Source organism: Tenrec ecaudatus, chromosome 16, assembly GCF_050624435.1.
Source record: "Tenrec ecaudatus isolate mTenEca1 chromosome 16, mTenEca1.hap1, whole genome shotgun sequence".
Lineage (NCBI taxonomy): Eukaryota > Metazoa > Chordata > Mammalia > Afrosoricida > Tenrecidae > Tenrec > Tenrec ecaudatus.
The window spans coordinates 82,099,563-82,101,894 of NC_134545.1; the positions used below are offsets into that span (position 1 = coordinate 82,099,563).

The window sequence follows — 2,332 nt, forward strand, 5'->3', positions numbered from 1 at the left end:
GTTCACCAAAAAGCCAGCGGTTCAAACCCGCCAGCCCCTCTTCCAGAGAAGGACATAGCCGTTGGTTTCCTTGCAGATTTGCAGCCCAAAGGGGTGCAAAGGGGACCCAAGGGGTGGAGGGAGAGGCGGTTCCATCGCGTGGCTATTTGCATGTTTGCTCAACCCTGAGCCAGCAGTGCCACCGTCCACCTGCCCTGTGAGTGGCCAGAAAGCCCATGGAGGAGCCGTCCCTAGAGATGGGCTCAGAACGCCCTGGTTCCCTGCCTCCTGGCCGGGTGTGTTCTCTGTGCCGGCCAGGGAACTAGAAACCTCCCTCCGCCACAGGGTCTGATTTAAGTTTACAGGGCTGTGTAGAGAAGAGGGCGAGGGTGGGACCTTGAACTTGGGCCTCAGCGGCTCCCCCTGTAAAGCAGGAGGGCCTCCTTCCCGGGGGGGTTGGCCAGCTCCAGCAGGATGTAGTGAGCATCCAGGACTCAGGCCAAGAGTCAGGAACCCGAGATCCACTGTACTGGGACCGCTCCTTGGATGGCTCCCCGAACTCCACACTCCCTGCCCAAGAAATGCAGCCACCACACGCCCAGTGCTCCCGGGCTGGCATCTGGTGAAGGCACTGGCCACTTGCCACCTAGGGCTGGCTCCCTGGGAGAAAGGCCTGGCAGTCTCCTTACAGAGGTCACGACCTCGCAGACCCTGCAGCGTGTGGTCCTGCCATTGGGTGGCCTCTGAGACCGCTGGTCAGGAGCGGACCAGACAGCAGCCTCTCACAGCCACAAGGGTGGAAAGCAGCAGTCCCCGCCCCAGACACGGGCGTGTGGTTGACCGAACAATGGGCTTGGAAACACTGGTCTGGTGGGGGTTGGAGGAGAGACCCAAGGTATAGGCCCAGGTCTTCCTGGCCCTAGACCTGCATTGCTCCTGTCATGAGGGGCTCCCTGGGAGGCCTGAGGGTGTGGTGGGCTTGGGGACAGGCCCCGAGTGGACCCGGACGGCCCTGTTGCTCCCACAGGCACCCTCTGTGAATGCTATGACGAGCTGGGCAACCGCTACCAGCTGCCGGTCTACTGCCTGTCGCCGCCCGTGAACCTGCTGCTGGAGCACACGGAGGAGGAGAGCACGGAGCCCCCCGAGCCCGCACCCAGCGTGCGCCGCGAGTTCCCCCTCAAGGTGCGCCTCTCCACCGGCAAGGACGTGCGGCTCAGCGCCAGCCTACCTGACACGGTGGGCCAGCTCAAGCGGCAGCTGCACGCCCAGGAGGGCTTCGAGCCGTCCTGGCAGCGATGGTTCTTCTCCGGGAAGCTGCTCACTGACCGCATGCGGCTCCAGGAAACCAAGATCCAGAAGGATTTTGTCATCCAGGTCATCATCAACCAGCCCCCGCCGCCCCAGGACTGATGGGTCCCTATGGACCCTGGGGAGAGAGCTCCCGGTCCCCCCGCCCCACTGCTGCCTCCCAGGGGCATGCAGGCCACCCAGCGCCCGGCATCAGGAAGCAGAGCTGCCACACGCAGGCCTTGCCGACAGTGTTGGAGAAGAGGCGGCCGGGGGCCTTCACCTGCCCCTCTCCCAAGGCGGATTGGAGCCTCGAGGGCAGACCTGGAGCCCCCAGTGCAGGCCTGCCCCTGGTGCTGTCAGCTGTGCTCCCTCCGGTTTTCTGCTCAGGGTCTGAAGCAGCTGCTGTCTCCCACCCCCTACCCCTGCCCCGGGCACAGTGCCAGTCCCCTGGGGGGGGAGGGGACCGCCACAGGGCCCAGGGCATGGGGAGTCGGAGGCGGGCCTCTGCCTCTCCCTGCCCCCAGCACAATTGGCAAAGAGGAAGCTGTTGTGGCAGGGACTGCACGGGAGGGCTCTGCAGCCTGGTGGGGGCCCCACAGCAGGTCCCTGTGTACAGATGTTATCTGCATATTTATCAATAAAGCCTTTAGCTCCTTCTTTCTGGCCCACCATTTGACTTTGCATTCTCCTCTGCCCTGTGCCCCCCAGCACCAGGGCCCAATCCCCAGGAGCAGTTCAGGGATGAGGGGTGATGGGGGGCAGGGGTGGACAGTGCCACTTTTGGTTGCCCTGGGCACTGTGAAGCCAGCCTTGAACTGCTGGCCTCTGCGCTCAGTCTGACCGCACCGCAGGAGAAGCTCTTAGCCTCTGGACCCAGCACCATCTGAAGTGGGGACGATGTCACCAGGACTGCTGACAGTGACGGGGTGGGGGAGCTGAAATGGAGATGTATGCATATGGACAGGACGGAAGCACTTGGAAAGCAAAGGCACTGCCCTCAGTACCTGCTGGCCTGCTCCTGCCACAGGAGGGGCCAGCCCTGAGGGCCGTGTGCCTGTGG

At 63.8% G+C, this 2,332-nt stretch overlaps 1 protein-coding gene across 1 annotated transcript in view; it reads left to right on the top strand.

The window, feature by feature from the left end:
• UBTD1 (ubiquitin domain containing 1) overlaps positions 1–1,929 on the top strand; it is a 59,858-nt gene extending 57,929 nt beyond the window's left edge. Inside the window, exon 3 of the mRNA XM_075534410.1 lies at positions 1,007–1,929. Within this exon, the coding sequence (XP_075390525.1) occupies positions 1,007–1,392 (386 nt within the window). The 3' untranslated portion in view covers positions 1,393–1,929. The remainder of the gene's footprint in view (positions 1–1,006) is intronic.
• Positions 1,930–2,332: the final 403 nt, after the last annotated feature.